General features: G+C 47.0%; 2 protein-coding genes across 8 annotated transcripts; both read right to left on the reverse strand.

The window, feature by feature from the left end:
• Positions 1–778: 778 nt before the first annotated feature.
• Positions 779–15,443, reverse strand: TIRAP (TIR domain containing adaptor protein). Of its 5 annotated transcripts, XM_074321288.1 has the most exons (7): positions 15,293–15,443; positions 7,818–8,053; positions 6,967–7,085; positions 6,602–6,760; positions 4,871–5,007; positions 4,182–4,781; positions 779–3,616 (listed from the first exon to the last, which is right to left on the reverse strand). In XM_074321288.1, exons 6-7 carry the CDS (start codon positions 4,741–4,743, stop codon positions 3,597–3,599), a joined length of 582 nt encoding a protein of 193 aa, XP_074177389.1. In that variant the 5' UTR covers positions 4,744–4,781; positions 4,871–5,007; positions 6,602–6,760; positions 6,967–7,085; positions 7,818–8,053; positions 15,293–15,443; the 3' UTR covers positions 779–3,596. The 5 variants fall into 5 exon arrangements, with proteins under 5 accessions (XP_074177389.1, XP_019566049.2, XP_019566052.2 ...); XM_019710490.2 differs by lacking the exon at positions 4,871–5,007 and having other exon boundaries at positions 15,293–15,441; XM_019710493.2 differs by lacking the exon at positions 4,871–5,007 and having other exon boundaries at positions 7,818–8,031; positions 15,293–15,424.
• A 2,230-nt stretch (positions 15,444–17,673) lies between these two features.
• Positions 17,674–25,006, reverse strand: FOXRED1 (FAD dependent oxidoreductase domain containing 1). 3 transcript variants are annotated; one of them, XM_019710489.2, is made up of 11 exons: positions 24,828–24,991; positions 22,715–22,935; positions 21,875–21,985; positions 21,498–21,616; positions 20,344–20,438; positions 19,940–20,041; positions 19,507–19,583; positions 19,164–19,324; positions 18,909–19,038; positions 18,581–18,685; positions 17,674–18,353 (listed from the first exon to the last, which is right to left on the reverse strand). In XM_019710489.2, exons 1-11 carry the CDS (start codon positions 24,910–24,912, stop codon positions 18,099–18,101), a joined length of 1,461 nt encoding a protein of 486 aa, XP_019566048.2. In that variant the 5' UTR covers positions 24,913–24,991; the 3' UTR covers positions 17,674–18,098. The 3 variants fall into 3 exon arrangements, with proteins under 3 accessions (XP_019566048.2, XP_074177381.1, XP_074177380.1); XM_074321280.1 differs by having other exon boundaries at positions 20,344–20,434; positions 24,828–24,921; XM_074321279.1 differs by lacking the exon at positions 22,715–22,935 and having other exon boundaries at positions 24,828–25,006.
• Positions 25,007–25,059: the final 53 nt, after the last annotated feature.

Raw genomic sequence — 25,059 nt, forward strand, 5'->3', positions numbered from 1 at the left:
AAGTATTGTGGGGACAGAGTTCCAGAGAGCAGTTTCCAGGCTCTTGGCCTCTTGTGGAAAGGTGCTGGCTTGGGTAATAGACGGCCATCAGCTGTGAGTGGTTGGCCATCAGATGTAACCAGTTAGCCAATTAGTCACTGATATAACTGCCGTGGCTGCGTTGGTTGGTTGGTTGGCAGGCAGGTAGAAAAGTGGATGGCAGGTTGCTCATCGTGTGGCTACTACTTCCTCTGTGTGTCTTGCCCAGTCGCCAGAGAGACTGGGGTGCAGGAAGACCCCTTGTTGGGGTACTGGCGGATGTTTGCTCCCTGTATCTCCAACCCAGCCGCCAGCGAGAATATAGTGGTATGACTCCCCTATCTATGGCTCCGTGGGTGTTCCTTTTTGGCCTCACCATATCCTGCGTTCTTGTGTGGGGAGCGGGAGCTGACACCCCACATGACACCCTGCATGACAAGTATTCCCTTTAAAATCATGAATGAGACTAAAATTAGACTGCTGTTGTCACTTTCAGCATTTTACCAGCATCCTAGGCAGCACAGAAAGACAAGGAACTAAAACTTCTGTTTTGTAAATCATATGATTGTCTTATAGAAACTCAACAAAATCTATGGTCTTATAGAATAAATAATTTAGCAGGTTACTTAATATTAGATCAGTATGTAAAATAAATTGCAATCCTTTCTACCAGTAATAGATAAATGTAATTTAAAAATAACTTTTACAGTAACAACAGAAAATATGAAGTACTGAGGAATAAATCTAATAAAAGATGTCATTGACCAAAGATTGTACAGCTTTATTGACATACTTTTAAAGCCATCAATAAATGGACACATATCATTTTTATGAAGAGAAAGATTCAGTATCATAAAAACATCTGTTCTTCCCAAACGAATCTCTCAATTCGATTAATGTAAATCCAATAGAAAAAAACAAAACAAAAAACAGGCATTTTCCTGGAAACTGACAAACTGAATGAACAATTTCTATGAAAGAATAAAGGAACAAGAAAAGTGGAAGTGATTTTGATGAGTAGGAGGAGTGGGAAGAACTGACCTACAAGTTATCAAGGCTTATTAAAAACCAGAGTAAGTCAGTGTGCCACTGATACAGGTATAACACAAACACAGAAATGGAGGAAACTGGGAACCCAGGACTAGACCCCTGCATGTAACAAGCAGTGACATCACAGTCAGTGGGGGAAAGTATGGACTAGTCAGTAAATAATGGCTGTTCAAATGGAAAAAAACAAAACAAAACTGGATCTCTGACTTTTAAGCCAAGAGCAACAATAACAAAAACAAACCCAAACAAAATATCCAGATGGATTAAAGACCTACATGTGAAATACTTCCAGGAGAAAATACGGAATTAAGGAAGGACTTCCTAAATAAGACAAAAAACACAGACTACAAAGTACAGGTGAAAGTTTTTATATTAAAAAAATAAAACATCTATTCTTTAAAAGAAATTGTCATATTGTCATATTTTTTAAACTTCTAATAATTTAGAGATACATACTTAAATATAGAGGAATAAAATAATGGCTGGGATTTGCTTCAAAAGATCAGGGAGTGAGGGAATGAGTAGCGTTATTGTTGATGTCAGCTTATCTCTGAGTGGTAATTGAAGTTGGGTGTTGAGTATATGGGATTCATCAAATTTTCATTAAAAAGGTAAAAAGGAAAATGAGAATATTATGAGAACAGGATACCAGTTTTCACCCACCAGATTAGCAACCTTTTAAAATCAGGTAAGTCTAAGTGTTAACAAGAACATCAGAAAGTGGAACTCATACACAAATGGTAGGAACATAAATTGGCACAACCAATTTGGAAGAAAATTTGCTATCTTCTGTCAAAACTCAAGATGTATATTCTTTACTACCCAGCTGTTCCCCATCTAGGCTAAATGCTAGAAAATATTACTCATGGAAACATATACAAAATGTTCATGGGCTCGTTGTTTTTAATAGCAAAAAAACGGGAAATTAAATGTCCATTTGTAAAAAAAAACGTATGACTAAACTGTGGTATATTTACATAATGGAATGAAAGTGCGATTACTGGAGTTACATGCCTCAATAATGGATAAATCTTACAAACACATGGTAAACCAAAAAACAAGACTTTTCAGAATACAAACATAATACTATTTATGTAAAGTATAAAACCACGTAAAAGTAAATATTTTGCCAGGGATACATACATATGTAATACATTTCTAAACAAAAGCTAAGAATGATAAATTCAAAATTCATAGTAGTGGTTATTTCTGGTATGAAGAAGGAGGAGAATAATTAAGGACATAAAGGCAGCACCCTAGGGATTGAAAGGTTTTGCTTCTTAAGCTTGGTGGTAGATACACGAGTGTACATTATAGTATGCTTAGTCCTTTGTATGTAATAAAATAATTCAGTTAAAAATATAAAATTTTTTCACGTTATATACAAATATCGACTTATATACCTGAAATAATGTTATATGCCAGTGTATCTCAGTGAAAAAAATATATATATGTATAAATTGTTTTCAGTAAAAGGAGGGGACATGGTAGGGGGAAGTGAGAGAAGAGGCACGAAAGTACACATTGGAAGAACAAGAAATTCATTTCAGTTCAACAACAAACTTACTGAGAACAGAGGAATGAAAACGTGCCTGTCCTACAAGATACACAGTCATCTGCCAGAAGAAAAATGCTGATTCCTCTCGGTGCAGAGGTAAAGAAGCTACTGTATAGCAAGAGTCCTTGCCAGACCTCTGATGAGGTCCCCATGTGTCAAAATATCCATGGGTGGGTTTTTACTCCCAGGTAAAAGGTCTGAGCTTTCCTTCTCTTCACCCCACCTGCTCCCCGCCCTCTCCTGTCTATTCAGAACGGTTTCTAGGTTTGGTTTTTAATGACATGCATGCAGTAAAAATAAATACAGTTCGGTGCTGAGCGCGTCTTTCATGTAGCTTTCTCAAGTGAACAATGTCACTGGGAAAAAACAGCAGCAGTGTGACTGAAGGACTCGATACCTGTGGCTTTCTCCTGACATCTGTTCCAGGGCTTCCCGGGATAATTGGTAAAACCATCCACGCTGAGGCATGTACTCTAGGCTTCTAGTTCATTCAACAGGTGACAGTCACCTGTTCAGGTGGAATCCATCTCTACACCAGTGTGCAATCCCAGGGGAAGAAGACAGGGAAGAATCCCAGGGGAAGAAGACAAACTCATGTCCAATTAGGCAGGAGGCAAAACATGAGTGGTCATCTTGGTATGAGCACCTACTAGTTTTTGGCTTCCTCATGGCCTTCCTGGGGAGTCCCCAGCTTCCTTGTGTCCTTCCGGGGGGAGTCCCCAGCTCCCTGGGGGAGTCCCCAACTTCTCCACGAACTTCCTGGGGCAGTCCCCAGCTTCCCAGGGCCTCCCTGGGGAGCTCACAGTAAGGGAGCCCTGCTGGGCAATCTGATCCCAGGATCACATACAATGTGCTGCCAACTCTGGCCCTTTAGGCCTCATTACACCTGTTGGATCCAAGGCCCTGGACTCTCTAACTTGATTTCCAGCTTTGTGCCAACTTTCTGGGTCCCATGGTGATATAAGAAGTGTCACCTGAGGGTCTGCAGATCTGAAAGAAGCCAAACAGAATCACAGGGTTTGTCATCCTCCCCAAATCCAGCATCTCTCTTTCCCCCAACAGGTAGCCACCTCTCTACCTTTTCATGTATTTTACTTCTAAACCTGTGCACTATAATGCCCTCCCCTGGATACACTTATCAGAGGCAATTCTTCCCTATTGTTTTAACCATCTTGTCTTACTGAACCAGTGTCTCTCCTGGCATTTTCCCAGCTCTTAGTGGGTATCTCCAACCTGACCTCGGGGAGAGGAACTCATACTATGAATACTAATAATCATAAATAATGACTAAGAGTTATTGAGGACGTGACATGTGCCTGTTACGAGTATATTCCATGTGCCAGGCCTTGCTCTGAACTCTTAGTGAGAGATATGGTATCATTCTCATTTTCCCACTGAGGAAATCCAGGCACAGAAGGGTTAAGTAACTGCCCCACGCACACACAATGCTTTCCAGAGCCCGCATTTTGAACTACTGGGCTACAGGGGCTGTCTCCTGAAAGCCAAAGCAGATCAGACACAGACGCCCTCCTCTTCCCCTCCTAGCATAGCTTACAGCGCTGGACGGCCTCCTTGACTTGGCGGAAGCCGCGTTCAGGACCCTGGCCGTCCACGAAGTACATGAAGCGGAGCTCCGCGGGGTAGGCAGCCCTGGCCAGGCCCGTGAGCAGGGGGATGGTGCGGCCCTCTGCGCCCGGGGCGTGGCTCAGGGCCTGCAGCATCTGGTACCTGCACCACGGGTCGCGCAGGAAGCCGGGCGTGATGAGCAGCACGCGGCAGTGGCTGCTGTCCAGCGCCCGGCACAGCTCGGACACAATGGCGCCACCTGGGGCCGCGTCGCGCAACTGCAGGAAGCAGCGTAGGCCCACAGAGCTGCCCTCCAGGTAGGCGACCAGCTCCTGCGCGGCCACCAGGTCCTCCTCGCTGTGGCACACGCACACATCGTAGTCCCTGCTCCAGCGGCCACCGCTATTGCTGCTGGAGGCGCCCTCGTGTGCGGGCGGCAGATCGGGAGACACCGCTGCTGATGTGGCTGAGCTGAGGCCCGGGGGTGAGGGGCAGTCCTGCGATCTCGGCTGTGGAGTGTCACTGGGGGGGCTTTCTTGGGACACAGGCATCTCCTTGGGCTTCTTCGATAGGGCCTGCCTGAGCCAGTCTGCGGGAGAAACTCTGCTCAGGCCAGAATTCTCATTAGGTCGCCTCCTCCTGGCCACAGAGAGGATCCCAGGCTGGAATCCCACCCACCTTCCTGCAATGGCCAACACCACCTGATTCTCAGATCGGCTGCAGGGCTGTTTGCACATCCCTTAGGACTTGCCACAAATTCTCACTATCTTCAAAGGTTTGGAAAAGACACAAGAACTCTGGCTCTTTTAGAAGTCCTGGGATAAATGAACAGCAAGTGATTATAGTTAATAATACTGTATTGCATATTTGAAAGTTGCTAAGAGAATAAACAGATCTTAAAAGTTCTCAACACAAGGGCTGGCCCAGTGGCTCAGGTGGTTGGAGCTCCGGGCTCCTAACTCCTAAGGCTGCCAGTTCGATTCCCACATGGGCCAGTGGGCTCTCAACCACAAGGTTGCCGGTTCAACTCCTCGAGTCCAGCAAGGGAGGGTGGGCAGCGCCCCCTGCAACTAAGATTGAACGGGGGCACCTTGAGCTGAGCTGCCGCTGAGCTGCTGCTGAGCTTCTAGATGGCTCAGTTGGTTGGAGTGCAGACTCTCAACCACAAGGACGCCAGTTCGATTCCTTGACTCCTGCAAGGGATGGTCGGCTGCGCCCCCTGCAACTAGCAACGGGCGACTGGACCTGGAGCTGAGCTGCGCCCTCCACAACTAAGATTGAAAGGACAACAACTTGACTTGGAAAAAAAAAAAAGTCCTGGAAGTACACACTGTTCCCCTTCCCCAATAAAATCTAAAAAAAAGAAAAAAATTCTCAACGCAAGAAAAAAAGTTCTGTATGGTAACAGATGTTAACTAAACTTGTGGTAATCATTTTTCAAAATATATATAATGTTGTATGTATGTCAATTATACCTCAAAATTTTAAAAAGCCTTGGTATTACTAACAATATGAAAGAAAAAAAAAGAACTGGCTGTTTTACCAACCTGATTGGGAAAGACAGCCCTTGGATTTCCGGCATTCCAGCCTACCCTAACCACAACCTCTGCTAGACCTGACTAGTCCACCACCTGCGAGTCTGTAAGTAGATCCATGTGAAGTTAGTATGGATCAGTCAGTCCCCAAACCCACTTTCAGCACTGAGGGGAGGGGGATTTGGGTTAAGGTGGGCTACCCATTGGTTGGCCCTGAGAAATCCTAGACTGTTGCTAATGGAAGAGGGCTACTGCTCACAACTCCTGGAGAACTTAGAGCTTAGTGGTTCAGGGCCTACACTTTGGAGTCAGGCAGATTTGATTGTGGACCTGCTTTGATTATTGGCATTCTGTATGACCTTAAACAAGTCAATCTGTCTCCATTTCCTCATCTGTAAAATGGGTTCGTTTTAGTTGTCACTCAACTGAGATAATGCAGTGTCTGGTATATTGTCAGTACTGCATAATGATTTCTACTTAGCTTCCCCAGCTTTTGATAGTGGTGTTCTGGAGATTGATTTGTTTTCCTCTCTGCTTGGCTCCTTCCTCTGAGTGGTTCTGGACAATTTAGATGACAAAAGACACAATGTAAGGCCCTCAGCACCATGGTCTCCAGGTAGGAAAATTAACCGAGCACACCCTGAAGACCTGTGAGCCAAAAGGACCGAAGGTTCCACTGATGCATACATACCTCCTCTCCTCACACACCACAAAGTCTGGACACTGAGGCCACAACAGGAGCCCCGTGCACCGTCAGCCTCTCTGCATCTCTCCCCTGTGTATGGACCAGGCAGGCCTCCCACCTCACCAATGGCGATACTGAAGCCTACACTCACAGGGGCAAGAGTGACATTAGGAGTTTGCTTCTACTCACCAGCCATCTTGCCCAAAGGCTTCTTGGACCGGGAGCCAGGAGCTGGGAAGGAGGAGGATGACGCCATAGTGTTGGGTTCAAAACTAACCCCATGAGACCAGGCATTGGTAAAGCAGGAGAAGGGAGGGGACCCAGTATTGATCTCATGGAACAGCCATCCTGCGAGAGACAGAGAAAGAGGATCAGAAAAGCTGTACTTACTTTCCTCTCAGTCCCAGGGGGTGGGCTCCAGTGTTCTTTCTCTCCTAATGCCTGACAGAGGCTCAGTCTCTAAATGGGTCCCTCCGCCCTCATGGGGGAAACACCACTATGATTGGGGCTGGTTTCTAGAAAAACCCAGAACTGTGTGGTGTGGTTAGACTTACAGAGTATGAGCTCAGCATGACCAGTAGAGTGACTGTTCTCTGTTCTACCTGGAGTGCATTTGGGATCTGGGGAAGGGCAGCTGGCGGGCAGCTCTTTACAGAGACTTCCTGTGTAGGTGCTAAAATGGGAGAATGACAATTACTATTTGGACGAATAATTACGTATCTAGGTAAACAGATGCTGAGCAGAAGAGAGAGAACACATGTCAGAAACCTTGAGAAACTTTTCATCTAAGTCTACCTTCCCCTAAGTAACTTGCTCCATCCACCCATCCACCCATCCACCCACCCATCTACCCACCCATCCACCCATCCATCCATCCATCCCTCTATCCTTCCCTCCTTCCCTCAGCTGCCGGCTTAGGGATGTTGTGTCACATAGTGGTGAAGACTGCAGCCAGTGCAGGCCGAGTGCCTGGATTCTCACCTTTTATTAACTGTGGCCTTCGGCAAGCTACTTAATCTTGCTAAGCTTTAGCTACTCCATTTGTGACATGGAAATCATACTAGAACCTGCTTCTCACCAATATTGTGAATATTACATGAGATAATTTATGTTAAGTGCTAATGGTACATGGCATAAAATGCCCAGAAAATAGTGTGTTAGTATGCATTTAAAATCATCTAGATATTAGAGGGACATATTATGTTCATGGTTTAGAAGACTCAATATTGTCTTTTCCCCAAACTAACCTTTAGAGCAATGCTATCCCACATTCCACATTCCAGGTTTTTGTTTTGGCAGGGCAGGGGTGCGGGGGAGTGCGGGGGGGGGGGGGGGGGGGGGAGGAGAAGGAAGGATTGTCAAACTGCTTCTAAATTTATATGGAAATGCAAAGTACCAAGAATACCTCAGATGGGGAAGTCACCATGTTCTCTTCCCACCACAATGACCAGGATGTCCCTGACGGTAGAGGCTCTTTCGGCCTAGGTTTCTGGGCGGACACCCTGTGTAGCAGAGCCTGACCAGATCCAACACAGAGCAGCAAATCATGGGCTGGTGGAGAGCTTGGCTCTAGAGCTGTGGAGCAACGGATGGAGGACTGCTTTCTCACTCTGCGGGATCTGGAGAGTTCAAACACACCCCCTGGGAAGTCATATAGAAACAACTTGTATTATTAGACACACTAAAATAAGGGGTTTCAAAATTTTAAAAATATCCTTCTATGTTGGACAACAATGCTTCATTCACTGCTAAATGCGAAGCACCCGAGCTGATGAATGTAAGATAAGAGATACTGTTGATTCATGAAAATATATCCAGGAGGGGGGGGGGAGAGAGAGAGAGAGACAGAGAGACAGAGAGACAGAGACAGAGAGAAAGAAAACTGCAGTGCAAGTGGGTGGAGGAACCAGAGATATATTTGAAAGAGAAAAGCAGTTAGCTGCTAAGCCAGCCTAAAGCACACAAAAAGGTGAATAATTAGCATGTGTATGTGTTTCTTTTCCTGCTTTCTATTCTCTGGATTTCCGGCAGCCTTAGTGTTGGGCTGAGGTTAAGACACTGCCTGATGATAACCACTGCTAGGTTATGAAATCCTTTTCCTGGTCAGGGGTTGCTGTCTCTCGACATCTTTAGTTCAACATTTCAAGACATCCTTTTTCCCCTCCAATAGGAGACATAATGTCACTTGGTTTTTACAGAATTTAAATATTTTTTCAATTTTGTTTTAATTTTAAAATTCATTATTTGGCCTTGATACACTTACAAACTAGAGAATAATTTGATATTTTTAATGATAGCCTAAAGATTAAAAATTAACATAACACTTGAATCTACTCAACAGATGTAGATTTAAAAGTTTCAGTTTCTCATTTTATGAAATGACTTGTCCTTCTGGCAATATGTGCTGATTTTGGGTAATTGCCTTTTTTCATTGCTTGGTTAATAAATCCAGTTGCCCAACAGCACACTCCACTGGAAGTGGGTTGGTACAGCCCTTGTGACTAATGTTATGGAAAAGTTTTTTGTTTTGTTTTTTAATTTACTGGGGTGACAATTGTTGGTAAAATTACATAGATTTCAGGTGTACAATTCTGTATTACATCATCTATAAATCCCATTGTGTGTTCACCACCCAGAGTCAGTTCTTCTCCCATCACCATATAAGAAAAGTTTAAATACAGGAAATAACGGACAGAGCATAACTGAGCAAGATGGCAGATAAGTCCCATTAGCCATATACACTGTCTACTTCCTAGAGTCTAAAACCCCACAGCACCTTCCTTGTTACGTTTCAGTTTTTGTGCAGCTGAGGCTATAGTGTTGGGCTTAAAACTAACCCCATGAGACCAGGCACTGGAATTACACTATCACACTCAAATATGTTTTAATCTTTACAAGATTTAGTAATGTCATATATGGAGATTTAGGAGACAGTTGTCAAGCAGGTAAGATAATGAACTTAACTCTCCAGCTGGAATGTCTAGTCACCAGCTCTGTCAATTCTCTGATTTGCTGTGTAGACTTTCCCTTGTGATCTTAAAAAATTCACAAAGTAGAATGATATATACCTAAATATCTACTTAGTGGATAATTACAAAGACTTGATAGAAAATTAGTAAAGACCTTCTTCATAAAAAGCAGCAGCATGATACCTTTGGTGTTTTTTAGAACGCTTTTTCAATATCACATAAGAACTTATTATGTGAGGGAAATATTATGAAGTTTCACTATACAAAATCCAAAGTGTATGAAGTACTATCCAATTTCTAAGTGGTCTCCAATATCTATTATACAGGGAATGTACTGAAACCTATGAAGGTATATGATTAGAATATGTACCTTATGTAATTCACATTACATTTATGTTAAACCGTAATCACTATCTGTGGTAGACAGGATAATGGTCCCCCCCAAAGATGTCCACATCCGAACCTTCAGAACCAGTGAATATGCTCCCTTACACGGCAAAAAGGGACTTTGCAGATGTGACTAAGGGTCCTGAGATGAGAAGATTATCCTGGATTATCCAGGGGGGCCCAGTGTAATCACAAGGGTCTTAATATGAGGAAGGCAGGGGATCAGACTGAGAGAAGGAGATGCTACAACAGAAACAGAGGTCTGTAGTCTAGGGCCACAGGGAAGGGATGTGGGGATCCTCTAGAAGCTGGAAAAGGCAAGTACATGGCTTCTTCCCTAGAACTTCCTGAAGGAATACAGCCCTGCTGACTCATGTTAGACTTTTGACCATCACAACAGTAAGACAAAAAATGTGTGTTGTGGGCTGGCCCGGTGGCTCAGGCGATTGGAGCTCCGTGCTCCTAACTCTGAAGGCTGCTGGTTTGATTCCCACATGGGCCAGTGGGCGCTCAACCACAAGGTTGTCGGTTCGACTCCTAGAATCCCGCAAGGGATGGTGGGCTCTGCCCCCTGCAACTAAGATTGAACACGGCATCTTGAGCTGAGCTGCCGCTGAGCTCCTGGATGGCTCAGTTGGTTGGAGCGCGACCTCTAAACCAAAAAGTTGCTGGTTGGACTCCCGCAAGGGATGGTGGGCTATGCCCCCTGCAACTAACAATGGCAACTGGACCTGGAGCCGAGCTGCGCTCTCCACAACTAAGACTGAAAGGACAACATGACTTGGGGGGAAAAAATGTGTGTGTTGTGTTAAGCCACTAAGTTTGTGGTGATTTGTTACAGCAGCAATAGGAAACTAATACACTGTCTTTGACTGTATATCAGGCTAATGAATGGAGAAAACATTGGATGTGAATGCTAAGAAGTGGTCTGTTTATAAAAGTTTAACTTGTTTAAAAGAGTTTTTTACCTCTTTGATGGATAAATGATCATCTATACTTCACTTGATTTTGATTTTAAATTAAGAACACTGGTTTCAAAAGCTAAGTTTTCATCTCAAACACTTGCTAAAACATTTTTGGGGCAACAGTCACTAGGACTTGCAGGGCAATGTCACCTAAAGTGCTGAATTTAATTGTTAATAGCTTGATAGACACAATACAGTGCTTCTAAGTAGTTTTGTGGACTGTGGTGACCTTAGGGCGGCCCCATGTTCACACGTGTGAGTGTGGGCCGGACCTATGACTTCTAACCAATAGAATACGGCAAAGGCTATGGGACGTCACTCATAAGATTACGTTGCACTATATAGATGATGTATGTGTGTGTATATACACTATACATCACATATAGTGACAAATCATGAGTGTATGTATACACATACACTATGCATATTTACTATATGTGTGTATATATAGGATATATATGAATATTGTGTGCATATGTATGTATGTGTAGCATGTGTGCGTGTGTGTGTGTGTGTGTGGGGGTGTATAAGTCCATTTTAGCAGACTGGAGAGACTCCCTAGGTGACTCTGAAGAATTTGCCGTGTCGTGAGAGGGCCAGGTGTCAAGGAGCTGCAGGCAGCTTCTAGAAGCTGAGAGTGGTCTCCAGCTGACAGCCAGCAAAAAAAAGATCTTAGTCCACCAAGTGCATGGAGATGAATTCTGCCAAAACCCACCCGCCTGAGGGAGCTTGGTGGGGGATCTTTCCCCACCTGAGTCTCGGATAGCACTGCAGTCAGGTGAGACTGCAGACAAGCTTTGCCTGGAACCTTGGCCCACAGGAACTATGAGGTAATAAATAGGTGTTGGTTAAGCTGCGAAATTTGTGGTAATATGTTTTGCAGCACAGAAAACGAGGACAGAGACCAACTGCAATGATGGTTTAAAGTGCCAGTTCCTGCGCCCCATCCCAAATCACCTGAATCAAGTCTCTGGACATGAGGCTTGGGAACCTGACTTTTGAACCAAGTACCCCAGGATTCTGATGTCCCTATGGACTGGCCTAGTGGGCCACATAAGTGGTTCTCAAACCAAGCTGCATGTTATCACCTAGAGAGCTTTTTAAAAATATTGATATCCCTGGAGATTTTTACTCCATGGTTCAGAAGTGGGGTCCAAGAATCAGTATTTTTTAAGAGCTCTCCAGGTAATTCTGATACAAGGAACCATTAATCTTGATTTATGTTGTTACTTATATTTATAAGCTGTGAAACAATTGAAAAGTGCCCCACACTTGGGATTGATTTTGTGAAATAAATTCCAAACTACTGATTTTACCATAAAGTCAGACTTAAGATCAAACGCTAGCAGGCAGAAAATAGTCACAGAATTCTGGTTAATTAACTGAAGTCTTTTGACCTGTCTTAAATAAATCATGTTTGCTGAATACACAGCAAGGCACATATGCTTTCAGCACTACATTTTGTAAATTTTGAAGACTTTAAAAAGATGTCAAAAAGTATGTGTGTGTGTGTGTATCCACTATTGTCAATTTTAATTATAAATCAAAAGTATCATTACTTTGGTTATTAAAGTCCAAAACCTTGGCTGTATTTCAGTCATATAGGAGCATATCTAATTGACCAAACACGAATGAGAAGCATTGTAATTAATGTTGCTATATTTTGCAAAAAGTAGCAAATTGATTTTTGGAAAATTTCAGTTTCTTAGGTTTAAAAATTCCTTTTGTTTTGAAATTATATCATCTATGTTCTAAAGGTCATTTTTAACTAAAATGATGTGAGTTTATTTTGTATTTACTTTGCTGTAGGTCTCATGTAAATATGCAGGCATTGAATGTAATATAGATTGTGTCAGCAGTGAATTTATGGATGGATACAGTTTACAAATTATGCCCTTATTATATATATACCCTTATATATTAGTCCCCTTTTGAGCTTACAAAATGACTACTTTTGATATATTTTTGAAAAGGCGGGGGCAGGGGGAGCAGGGCTCTAGAAGAGGGTAAACGGGGTCTAATACATGATGATGGAAAGAGAACTGACTCTGGGTGGTGAACACACAATGTGAGATATAGATAACGTATTATAGAATTGTACACCTGAAATCTATGTAACTTTACTAACAATTGTTGCCCCAATAAACTTTAATTAAAAAGAAAAAGGCTTTGGGGGAGTAGATAAAAATACCTCAGATCAACAACAATGCTGAGGACTTCCGCTACCAGAATAATAAAGACTTATTAGAAAGCAACAGTAATTAAGGCAGCATGATATTGATGTACAAGGATAGACAAACTAATGGAAAAACAGAGTGTCCAGAAACAGACCCACATCTGTACAATCTGATTTATGATAAAGCTGACACTGCACTGCTGTGGGGAAAGAAGGTCTTTTTAATAGAGGGTGCTGGGTCCATTTAGATAGGAAAAAAAAATGAATCTTGACCCATATCTCACACTATATAAAAAAATTAATTGCGAATGGATAGTAGACATGAGTGAGAATAATAATATAGCTTTTAGAGGAAAATATAGAGGATTATCTTCCTGATGTTTTAAAAATTGAGATAGAATTGACATACGACATTATATTAGTTTCAGATGTACAACATAATGATTCGATATATGTATATATTGTGAAATGAACATCATAATTTAAGTCTAGTTAATATCTGTCACCTCACAGTTACATTTTTTTCTTGTGATGAGAACTTTTAAGATCTACTCTCTTAGCAACTTTCAAATATACAATACAGTATTATTACCTCTTGTCACCATGCTGTACGTTATAGACCCATGACTTATTTATTTATAACTGGAAGTTTGTACCTTTTGATCCCCTTCACCCATTTCACCCACCTCCCAACTCCTGGGGTAGACAAACATTTTTTTTTAAATTGGACTTAAATAAACAACCATAGAGAAAAAACCATGAATTGGACAACATTAAAATGAAGAACTTCTGTCCATCAAAAGACATCATAAGGAGAATGAAAAGACAATCTTCTGAGAGAGAAAAAAGGTATTTTAAAGATACATAGCCAATAAATATCTCATATTCAAAATATCTAAGAACTTTTACAAACGAATAAGAAAAAGAGACAATCTACCAGAAAAATGGCCAGAAGAATTGAACAGACACTTTGCAAAAAGGACATCCAAATGACCAGTAGATACATAAAAAGATTCAGAAGTCATTCGTCATCAGAGAAATGCAAATTAAAACCTCAATGCAAAACCACCACACACTCACTGAGCAAAATGGCTACAATGAAAGATACAATATCAAGTATTGGTAAGGGTGTGGAAGAACAGGAACTCACACAGTGCAGGTGGCAGTGTAAATTAGTACAACCAGTTTGAAAAACTGACACCCTATACTAATGCTGAACATATGCTACCGAGCAATTTCACTCTAGTAACAAACCCAACAAAGGTGCTTACATATGTTCACTGAAAGACAATCATGAGAATGCCTTCGCAACACTATTTAAAAAAACACACCCCTAAACTGGAAACCTGTGTCCATCAGTCCAACTGTTCAGCAGCATGTAGAAATAAATGGTGGTCTATCTATCCAGCACAACATTGCAAGTCAATGAGAACAAACAATTTACTGCTAAAAAAAACAGGAGTGAATTTCACATGTTGAGTATAAAATGCCATATACAAAAAGTATATAACGTACAATTCCACGTACCAAAAGCTCAAAACCAAGTAAAAATATTTTATGATGTTGGAAGACAGGGCAGTAGTGATTGGAAGTTGGAGTAAGAGGGTTTTGGGAAAGCTAGCAATGTTTTATTTATTCTCGATGCAGATTGCACAGGAACTGTTCACTGCGTGAAAACTGGGTAAGCTGTACATTTATGATTTGTGAAAATTTTTAAAAAGTTTAGAAAACAACTAGATGTGACTTCCTGTGACAGTCAATCATTCCTGACCCTTGGTGCCCCCGGGGTGAGGTGTGTCAGCTACAGAACTTCCCCTCTTCTGAGTTGCATTTATCAGGGTCCGTTGTGATTCCTAATTCACCCGTCTGTCTCCAGGAGGAGGACGAGGATTGTGTCAGCACTTCTCATGCTGCCCAGCCCATGGTAGTGGTGCAATGACTGTGGAAAGAAAACCTGGCAGGTCATTACCCTAAATAAACCCATGTTCTTCCTGAAATACCGTCACAAAGAAATATCGTCACCATCAGAAGAGCAGAGGGAGAGGCAGCGAGCAGGGCAGGGAAGGACGTGGTAGCCCGTGGGAAAAACAACCCGACCGAGCCAGGCCCTCCCCCCAACTCAAGGAGGGCTCCTAGCACCAGCTGCTTTTTGCGACAAGATGGTGACAGCTGTCTCGAGGCCCTTTTCGTGCTGTTTTCGTGCTCTGGGTGCCCGAGGCATCCGGACAACGGGCAGGAGGGAGGGAGGCGGCGGACGGGCAGGTGTGCCTAGGGCCGAGCGCCAGACGCGAGTCCCGCCCGCGCCGAGGGCCCCTCCCACGCCGGCCCCCGGCCTCGGCCCCTCAGGCCCCACCGCTTCCCCTCGCCTGCTCTCGGCGCTCACCTGCACGGGGGCCCGGCCGGGCCGCGGGGCCGACGGCAAGATGCAGACGAGGGCGCGGGAGTGGCCGCCCAGGCCGAGGGGAAGTGCGGCGCCGGCCCGGGCACTGCCCCCTCCCCGGAAGCGCCCGGCCGCGCCCCGCCTCCTCCTGAGCGCTGCCAGCCGCCCCGGGAGGTGCGGGAGGGGTGCAGCCCTGCCTCCCCGGCCTCTCCGCGGGGAGGGGCCCGTGCCCTCAGGCGGGCTCGCGGGCACCTGGGCAGAAACTCGCAGATGCGCCCTTGTCCCACCGGGAACAGCCCAGCCTCGGGGAGGAGGCTCCGTCCGCCCTTCCGGCTCTGCGCGGCCGTTGTCCCCGCCGCCCACAGTGACCTCTCTTTCCCCAGGTCTGCTCTCAACACCCCGCTTCTGGCAAGGGTCAAGAGGAAAACCTTTCTTAAGCCTCCTTCCGCAAATCTCCGCAGTACCGGGTGTCACTCGGAGCTTGTGCTCACGCGGCTTAGTCCTCGCGTGAGACCGAAGGGACCTACCTTGGGCCCAGACGGAGCAGGTACCCAGGTAAACACCGACTGCGCCGAGGGCAGCACTCGCACTGCAATAGCTCGGTGCTGGCGCAAAGGGGAAGGCTTGGTCCCGGCCCTCGCCGTTTCACAAGGACACACACATGCAGCGGCGAGCTTCCCAGAAGCCTGAATAAAGCCCTGTGGGAACAGAGGAGCCACTAATGCTTCCTTGTTACCTAAGGGCCGCGTTTGTTCTCTCCAAGGAAGTAGCTTCTGGGCGTGGAGCCAGATGAATGCCTGTTTCCTCAGACCCTTAGGTAGGGGTGTCTGTACTGAGGGGCCAGTGCATGTGGGGCGCCTCTGGAGGCCACCTCACAGGGTTAGCACACCCGTGCCCCCTGGCAAGTTCCTTCCTGTCTTTCAGCACCAAATTCAGGTGGTTCTTCCTCTTTTCTGGCTCTTAGCCCCCCACCCCCACCTCTTCTCAGGGGCTTCTGTTACCTCACTGGCAGCACGTCTGTCCTCTCCTCCCTCCCTCCCTCCCCGAGCTGATCCTCAGGGAGGCCCACCTCCATGTTTTGTTTCATTCTTCTCCCCAAAGACTACTTTGGGAGCGGGGGCATTTTACTAGCTATCTACTGCCGTTCACTTCTCTCCGCTGAACAGCTGCCCACACCTCCGACCCCACTAAGGGGCACTTCCTCCCAGAGCAGCTCTCCCTGAGGTCCCCCCCTGGTCTACTTGCGCTGCATCCAGCCCCCACGTGCATTTATACCATTGACCATCCCCCCAGGCTCCTGACCCCGACTCTTCTCCTGCCTTTGGCCACCTCTCCAGCATCCTCTTTGGTTCATCCCTTAGGGGTGGTGGGGTCCCTGCAGCCTCCCCCCTTAGCCCCCTGCTCTTCTACCCTTGCAGTGATGCTGTCCTCTTCCATGCTGTCCACATCTCTACCTCAGCCCAGACCATCCTGAGGCTACAACAAATTCAACCTCATTAGACCTCTACAGGTGTCCTACACGCACCCTTAGCTTAACATGTCCCAAACCATTCCACTCATTTGTCCCTCATTACTCCTCCCCAGCCTTCCTCATCTCTATGAAAGGTATGATGACACCCTTCCTGTTGTCCAAGCTAGAGGTGGGATCCTTCCATGATCCCATTTCTTGTTGCTAATGTAGCCTCTTGGATCCGTACACTTCTCACCATGACAGTACAGGCCACCATTGTGTGGACGATATAGCATTAGCCCTCTGGCCTGCTTTGACATCACAATCTGCTCTCCACATGGCACGCAAGGTGATTTTTCTAAAAGGAACATATGATCATGTCGCTTCCCTATTGAAAACCCTTCAGTGGCCTCTGCCCACAGAATGAAATCTAAGCTCCACAGTGTGGCTCTTCGGCCCCAGGCCCCACTGTACCTCTTCTTTCACTCCAAGATCCAGCCAGAACAAATTACTTGTAGTCCGTTGAATCTTGCTAATTCTTGGTCCTAGGCCTTTGGCTGGTTTTCTGTCAGCCTGGAATTACCCCCTTCCTGCTCTCCTCCCCACTTCCCCCTGCATTCACTTCAAGCTGCTCATCCTTCAGGTTTTGCCTGCTGGTGTATCTCTGTGTAGCCCTGGACCCGGCCTAGAGTTGGAGGTGAATAAATACTGAATAGAGGAATGAACACATTCTTTCCCTCTACAGTCACACCCTTGCAGGAAGTCGTGAAAAGGAGGCACTAGCTTGCCAACAAGATGCCTACCACCTACGATTTAAGGATTCTCCTGGGATGAGGAGGAGGTTGTGCTCCTCCCAGCCTGGTATCAAAGGCTACTGGGGTCCTTCAAAAGCAACTGCCGTGAGGTAACAAGAGGAAGGACAGAAGACTGGAAGGAAGGAATAAATTACATTTATTGATTGATAAGTCTGGGTCAGCCTGGCCCAGAATGCTCCCTGCCTTTTCTGCTGGGGTATGCCAAGAGGGGCAGAGGTGGCCCTTCAGGAGTCAGGACCAGGAAGGCCCGTCGTGGGCATGGTGCTCAACACCCCTGTGGTGTTCTGTCTCGCTGGACTGCCTTGGTGGGTAGTGTCAGCCTGGGCCGGGATCAGTCCTAGGGTCCCACCCCGTCATTCTGTCAGCCTGGGCCTCATGCACAGAACCTCAGCGCCTGCAGTGCACCTGCCTGCCCAGTCACATAGGGGCAGCATGAGAGCATAGAGGAGACTGGCATAGGGCTGGAGAGGAGGATGCGAACATGGGCTAGGATTTGAGCCGGGGTGACAGACAGGGATACGGGGCAAGTGAAGAGCTTGTAGGTTCAAAAGATATTGTGCTCCTTGACCTTCTCTCCCAAGTAAAAGCGGCTGAAGAAGAAGGAGCTCAGGTTGATAGTCTGGAAGTGGCCCTCCAGCACCAACTCAGCCACAGCTCGCCCCACGGCAGGGGCCTGCTGGAGCCCATGGCCACTGAAGCCCGTGGCAAAGTACATGTTGACGACCAGTGGGTGGGGGCCCACCACGCCATTCTGGTCAAAGGTGTTGTAGTCGTAATAGCCAGCCCAGGCGCTCCGAACCTGCAGGCGCACAGGATGCCGGGATTCTCAGGGAGGCTGCTGAACCCCCACCCTCACTGCTGGTCAGGCCTCAGCACTCAGTACCCTCTACCACGACAGAGGGGTTTGAGGGCATGAGTCCTTAGACCAACAGTCCTCAGCAGTTGTGAGATGGAGGGAGAACGGCAGTGGACAGGCTTCCCCAGGGGACCAAGATGCTCCAGTGTCATCTGTCTCCTACTAGTTACCTTCAGATTCTCAAAAGCTGGTACCCTCTGGGCCAAATGGGGCCACACCTTGTCCTGGAAGAAACCGTGGTCCACTTCCAGGTTCCCAGGGTCTGGTTCTTCCTCCTGGGGTGAGAGGTGCGGACAAGGCTTTTATTACCTGAGACACAGGGCAGACCCAGATCTCACTAACTCCTTTAACCAATCCCGTCAGTAGGTGGGGGATGAGGACAAGAGATCCCAATTCAAACCCAATTCAGTAACAGCACTGGGCCCTCCCAAAAGGCCTGACTCTTTAATAACAATTGGTCTGTCTCCTTCCCAGCACCTCTGACCCCATTTAGCATACCTCAGTGGGACTACAGCCCCCCAAGTAGTTGTTTCCTAATCCTTCCCGGCGGAAATAGGCTCCACTGGAGTCTGCAACGAGTGGAGTCTCCAGGCCTGGTCCCTGGGGGCAGTGCCATAAGTACACATACCTGCCATAACCAGTGGAGTTAGGAAGTGGCGGGAAGAGCAACTCCCTCCTTCCCCCACTTAACACTTTTTATATCTTTTCTTTCCTTCTCTCACGAACCTCCTCAGCTGCCCTGGGGGAAGTCACCTTTTCCTTGGCTCCACAGGTAGCTTGGTGCCCTGCAGGGTGCCAGGCGGCCCCTTTCCAATACCAGCCAGCTCTGCGATTTGCCCAGACCAGGCCCCTGCTGCGTTAATCACTATGGCACATTCCACAGGCTGGTACTCCAGGCTGTGGTCCATCTTCACCTGCAGGCACCAGAGGGGGAGGGGTGGGAGATCTTGGCCCACACACTAGCCACCATGAGAGGTACATTTCTTCCTGAGCCTTAGTTTACCCATACTAGAAGTGGGTAGAAGATCAAAATGAGAGTCATTACCTTTCTCATCCCTCCACTTTTGTAAGGAAGATACTTAGGCTGGGAACTTACATGGACCTCATGGATCCTTTTCAAAGTCACCTCTTCCCCACTCATGGTCTCCATGTGGTTAGATGAAGAGACAAAACCTGCAGGAAAAAGAAAAAAAAAGCCCTTGAGGCCTTGCAGAGGAAGGAGATGGGTTCATAAGGCAAGAAAGACGGAAAGCTGGGAGTTTTCCCACCGACATTGAAGCAAACAGAGCTAGGTTAACCGGGATGAACTTGGCCACATTGGACAGGAGAGTGCTGTAATCTTCAAGCAGGTCATGAGTCAGGAAGAAGCCTAACCAGGAGCTGGAGCCAGGATGCCCAGAACCAATCCTTCAGGGGAAGCCCCTTCCCCCACCAACCCCTGCTTGGCCTGTCAGTGACGATAAGACAGTCTAGGCCTGCACTCTGGCTGGCAGAGGAAACAAGCGGTGGGTACAAGGCCTCAGACTCACGTGTCACTTCCCCACGGCAGAAAACAACCCCCATGGACCGGATCTTTCGCTGAAGGCCCTGGAGCAGACACCAGGGGTCAAACCAACCTTCGCCCTCTAACCCTGTGATGAGAAAAAGAGGACTCATGAAGAGGGACTAGAACCCTCCTCTCCTCTCCTATTGTATCTCCTGCCCACACAGTTCTCCCCCTGCCCCGCCTCTTCTTTGGGCTCATAAGCTGGGGAAAGTCAAGTTTACCAACAGCACCAGAGTCAAATCCTGCAGAAGGATACAGAGCTGGCATGCCTGGGGAGGCCCCGCTGGCCAGGAGGGAAGTGTTCTTCTTTGACTCGGCTGTAGGATGCTAAGACTTCGAACCTGAGGTGCCCCACAACCCCTGACCCCCTCTGTAAGCAAGCCTCACCATAAGACGCCAAGGCCACTCCCTCTGTGTTTATCCAGGGAAACTTGTTCTGCAGCTGCTCAGGAGACATCAGACACACTTTGGCTCCTTCCTGCCTGAGAGAAACGGGTGGGTCTGTGTATGTTACAGAGGGTGAGTGTGCTGAGAGGAAGCAGTATGGCTCCAACTCCACAGGTGGAGATTCTACCTCATTCATGTCCCTTCTCTGCCCCTAACTCCCCAATTGTCTCTCCTCGCTGAATCGATGGAGACCAAATCAAGGCTCTTCAGCAGCTGACCCCGCCTTCCTTTCCTACACTCTAGTGTCCCTTTGGCTACAGGAAACTCCTTGTCATCCCGTATTCCACATCCTTTCACAAGAGGGCAGTCACTCTAGTCCCTGCTCTGCCTGGGACAGCCTTCCCTCCCCCTCCTGGCTCAACCCTGTCCACCAGCACAGCCACCTCCCTGGGGACACCATCGTCCAAAGGCAGCAACATAGGTGCTAAAAGAAGCCACTCACAAGCCAGATTGCCCGGTTTGAATTCCCGTGCCACACTTACTAGCTCCTCGTGCCTCAATTTCCCCCCAGATAAAATGGGGGACGTTCTGATGATTAAATGAGTTAATCTCTGTAATGCATTTAGGACGTTACCTGATGTCACTACTGAGTCTCGGAGAAGTGTTTGTTGAAGGCACTCTCTTGACTGACCAATGACTTAGGGCAGGGTTGCCACATCCAGCCTGCTGCCTAGTTTTGTACACGAGCCACACTCATCCATTTATCTTTTTCTCTATCACTGTTTTTCTGCTTCAGTTGTGAGTTGAGAGACTGCATGGCCCACGAAGCCTAAAATACTTACTATCTGGCTCTTACAGGAAATGCATGCAGATTCTCGGGCCCCTCCCTAGAGAGTCTGATTTTTTGGGTCTGGAACATGTCCAACAGTGGTTCTTATCATCTGGCAATTGGGGACAGAATGGCCCACATCTGTATTGCAGTACTCAGCATAGGGTACTGAAGGGCTGCATGTGCCCGCCTTTCATGACCGACTGAGCTCCTAGAGAGTAGGGACCTGTCTTATCAGCGCCATCATCCCCGTCCTGACTTGGTGCAGGAGCTTACTGCGTGCCTGCAGCTGAGAAGCAGCTCCGAGGCCATACCAGGGACCCACCTCTGCACTTTCACGTTGTTCTCCATCAACGCAGCACTCTTTTCTGACGCCAGCAAGAGATAACCAGAGGGGTTGAACTGGACGTCCAGGGGAGGGTCGTCCACTACAGCCAGGTAATCCTGTGTGTGAAAAAAGCTCCTCAAAGATGCTGATTTAAAGGAGGGAGAGCGTTCCTGGCTTTCTCTCCCACAGCTCAGGGCCCTAACCCAGAGAGAAGCCCTCCTCTAGGCACCACCACTGGGCATAAGACCAGGGACTCTGAATCCTACTTGCCAGAACTTCTCCTGCTCTCTGTTCACCCTAGCCAGCTGGGCTGCTCCTCTTTCTGGGCTAAAGGAGGGATCATCATCCCAACCCCCAAATCTCACTGCACGTACGTTGATGTTCCGTAGAAAGTCAACTGAAAAGAGGGAGAGCTGGATGTTTTCGGGCAATGAGAACTGCTGACGAATCCCACCCACGGAAAGTCCGGTGGAGGCCCGGGAATACTGTGGGAAGACAAGGGAAGTTGAGGTAGACCAGTAGTATCCTACCACACGCGAGCAGAACACTGTCATGGAACCTGAGTCATGCACCTAACGTTAAAGGGGAATCCTACTTGCCCGTTTATAACCTAAGAGAAGCTGACACGGATAAACCCAGATGCAAGTCAACTGGCAGCCCAGAGAGGACAATAGTTATTAAAGTCCTCATTAGCAGAAATGCAGAGCAGCGAGGGTCAGCCATCAAGAAAAAGCTGGGCAGTCATACAAAATGGTAATGCCTTGGAAGTCCAAGGGCTGGAGATTAACATTTTATCTATTAATTGGCAAATACAGGGATATGGCCAAAGAGGCAAGACTCGTGGCTTGCTGGTAGTGGTATACAGGAACAGCTAAGAGCAAAACCTCAGAAGTAATGGAACCTAAAACGGGGTGAGATAGCTGTTTGTATTAATTATGACACAATGCAGGCTCTCTTGGCCAGACCTGTGAGATCCCAAAAGATCCAACATAGTGAAATTTGCTTTCCAAAGCAAAAATCTTATTGCCAAGGTCCCTAGTTTGAGAGAGGAAGAATCTGGGACTGTTGTTCAACAAGGTCCAAAGCACAGTCCCTGCCCTTTGGACCTCCAAAGTTTGAGGTCTTTTCTCGCCTCCCTTTCCCTTGTCCCTAGAGTCCTTAGTGAAATCCAAGTCCAAAGCCCACTCATGACTCTGTCCTACCCCAGACCTCACCGTGTGGTCCCGTTCCACCACCAGCACCTGAATGGCACCTCGTTGTTTCTCCAACCTCTTCAGCCAATAGGCCACGGACAGGCCAAGCACCCCACCCCCCACAATCACCACATCTGTGCGTTCGGGGGGCAGGTGGCTGGTGTCGTACAGTGGATTCCAGTCCCCTCCAGGAAGGAGTGACTGGATTTTCTTCTTAATCTCAGGCACCTTTCCAGCCCAGTCTGCGGGACACAGTTGTGGTTAAAGAGAGCCTTACATTTCCTTTCCAGATGGTAGGGTTAGGGGATGTGCACAGGAAAACGTGGGCTACATGGACAGTGAGTTGGCAGTTTCCACTATGATCCCCTCTCATAAGGTCGACTTGCACCCAGCAGTATTCCCCACCTTTGCTGTATGGTCTGTATGCCATTAGTCTCTCTTCCTTTTCACGCATCAAGCCCAGCACCACAAGATTCAACTTCCTCAAAGTAACACTCTATACTCTCTCCCTAGGAGAGATGACTTACACATGTTTATCTCCTGTGCAGACCTCCAAGCCTCAGGCCCATGTAGTGAACTGCATTACTGCAATGTCATCTCCACTTGGATGTCCCAGGCTCCTGGACCAAGAAGTCCAGGCACAGTCCGAGGTGCAGCACCCTCTGAAGCACGGTACCACTGAGAGGCACTTTATCCTGGATATCTGTCATCGCCTATCCATTATCAAGTCCCCATGACCTTGCCTAAATATCTCCAATCTTTCCTTTTTTTTCTATCTCTGCCACCACTGCTCTAGACCAAACCCCCATAATCTCTCACCGAGATTGATGCAAAAGCCTCCTAACTGTCCCCACTAATTCTCCTCTTGCCACCACCCAAATTCTTTTCTACATCATAGCTAAAATCTTTTCAAAACACTAACTTAATCACACACTCTTGCTTAAAATCCTCCAATGGCTTTCCATTGCTCTAAAGATAAAAGTCCAAAATCTTTAACACTGTCCATGAGACAGTCCTTCCTCCCACACTCCAGTCCCAGCCCCTTTGTTTCCTTGATGACACCTTACTTCTTCCCATCGCAGTTGTTTTCTCTGCTTTGAAACTGTCCCCTTCTTTGCTTCCTTTAGATCTCAGGTATCATTTTCTCAAGGAAGCCTCTCCTGACCCCCTAGAATGTCAAATTCTCCTGTCACATTACCTCACAGCTCTGTGAACCTTCTTTTGCAGCATGCAACGCATTTGCAACTCTGAGTTTGTGTCATTGCTTCATACTGTACTGTTTACCTTCTACACCACTGAATTTCCAGCCTTGCACAGTTCCTGGCACACCTCAGTGCCCAATAACTGTCTTGAATAAATGAATCCTTTGTTTTGCACACTTAACTCATAAATCTCCAACTCTTTTCACTGTTTGCAATACAAAGTTGAAACAATTCTCAGCAGCCTTAGAATCTTTGTTGATCTGGGCTTACCTTATCTGTCCACACTACGTTTCAAACAACTACTCAAACTGTCTAAATGCTTTGGTTAGTTCCTTGCACAAAGACAATACTTTACTCCTCCTTAACCTTTGCTCGGTTCTCCAGAACCTGGGACACACACCTTCCTGGCACCAGTAAACATCCTTCAAGGCTGATCTCAGTTCCCACCTGCTCCACATATTTCTACAATGCTAACTTCGGGACCTAGCAGTGCAGGGCATTCTCCAAGTGGGTGCTATCCAGTCTTGAACTAGGCTACTGCAGTCTTCCCTCTCCAGCTTACTCCAGGCACTTCCAGGACATATATTGAACCCTCTCTTTCCCTTCTTTCCTCCTTCACAACCACAACACTAAGCACAGCATTCTGCACGCGAGCAGGGCTTAATGCATATCTGTGCAGCCAATGAATCAGCCTGGCTCTCTGCTATTCTGGTGGTAAGCTGAGGCACAAAGAGACCTAGGATTTGTCACTTGCGAAAGGCAACCCTGGAATCCAGACACCTGTCCAGGCTCTACAAGCTCCAGCAGGCAAGCTTGCCCCCTTCTCCCAGCTGACCCAGTCTTCCCATCGCGGTCCAAAGTCCTCAAGGTGACACAGCCGGAGTTGGGGGGAACCCGAGGACCACGATACCCTCCGGTGCCCTCAACTTTACCCAGAGTCGAGCCTCCTTTGCGTGTGCTTAGCCCCCGGCCCAAGAGACACGGGTCCGCAAGGAACCTCAGAGCCCCTCGAAGCATGGCCTCTCTGAGCACGGGCCCTCTGAACTTGTTCCCTTACTTCCCACGCGACTCTCAGCCGTCACTGCTCCGCGCCGCCAGCCGTTCAGACCGGCGTGCGTATTGGCTAGCGGCCTCTCCTGGTCCCGCCCCTCCGCGCTATAGGCC

The sequence above is a fragment of the Rhinolophus sinicus genome, linkage group LG16 (genome assembly GCF_036562045.2).
Source record: "Rhinolophus sinicus isolate RSC01 linkage group LG16, ASM3656204v1, whole genome shotgun sequence".
Lineage (NCBI taxonomy): Eukaryota > Metazoa > Chordata > Mammalia > Chiroptera > Rhinolophidae > Rhinolophus > Rhinolophus sinicus.